The sequence below is a fragment of the Chaetura pelagica genome, unplaced genomic scaffold, assembly GCF_000747805.2.
Source record: "Chaetura pelagica isolate M959 unplaced genomic scaffold, ChaPel_1.0 scaffold1222, whole genome shotgun sequence".
Classification (NCBI taxonomy): Eukaryota; Metazoa; Chordata; class Aves; order Apodiformes; family Apodidae; genus Chaetura; species Chaetura pelagica.
In genome coordinates this window covers 392,465-393,178 of record NW_009952494.1, presented here as the reverse complement: position 1 = coordinate 393,178, position 714 = coordinate 392,465, and the positions used below count along the sequence as shown (strand labels likewise).

At 65.1% G+C, this 714-nt stretch overlaps 1 protein-coding gene across 1 annotated transcript in view; it reads left to right on the top strand.

The window, feature by feature from the left end:
- The window catches only part of TAGLN (transgelin), a 995-nt gene extending 310 nt beyond the window's left edge, over positions 1–685 (top strand). The window contains exons 2-4 of the mRNA XM_010008900.1: positions 1–164; positions 248–350; positions 544–685. Of these exons, the coding sequence (XP_010007202.1) occupies positions 1–164; positions 248–350; positions 544–685 (409 nt within the window). The remainder of the gene's footprint in view (positions 165–247; positions 351–543) is intronic.
- Positions 686–714: the final 29 nt, after the last annotated feature.

Genomic DNA, 714 nt, shown 5'->3' with positions numbered 1-714 from the left:
GGTGAACAGCCTCTACCCCTCCGGCTCCAAGCCCGTCAAGATCCCTGACACGCCCCCCACCATGGTCTTCAAGCAGATGGAGCAGATCGCCCAGTTCCTCAAGGCAGCTGAGGACTATGGCGTGGTCAAGACCGACGTGTTCCAGACTGTCGACCTCTTTGAGGGTGCGGACAGGGGGGTCACTAGGGTTGGGGGGGTCGGGGCTGCCACACCGTGCCTGTCCTCACCCCTCTCTGTCCCTTGGCAGCCAAGGACATGGCAGCAGTGCAGAGGACACTGATGGCCCTGGGGAGCCTGGCGGTCACCAAGAACGACGGCAACTACCACGGGGACCCCAACTGGTTCATGAAGTAAGTTGAGGACTGTGGGTTCCCCCCTGCCCTGCGCTGCCTGGTGTGGGCTTTTCCCACCCACACATCTCCCCATCCTGCGGGATGCCGAGCTTTTTTTGGCTGGGAAGTGAGGGTGGCCGGGGACCCTCTCGGGGCACGGGGGCTGCAGGGGATGGGGACGCTGTCCCACGGCACCTCCTCCCCCCCGCAGGAAAGCGCAGGAGCACAAGCGGGAGTTCACCGAGAGCCAGCTGAAGGAGGGCAAGAACGTCATCGGCCTACAGATGGGGAGCAACAAGGGAGCGTCACAGGCGGGGATGAGCTACGGCCGGCCCCGGCAGATCATCAGCTAGGCAGCCCCCCTGCCGCCCCCGCCCTCCCG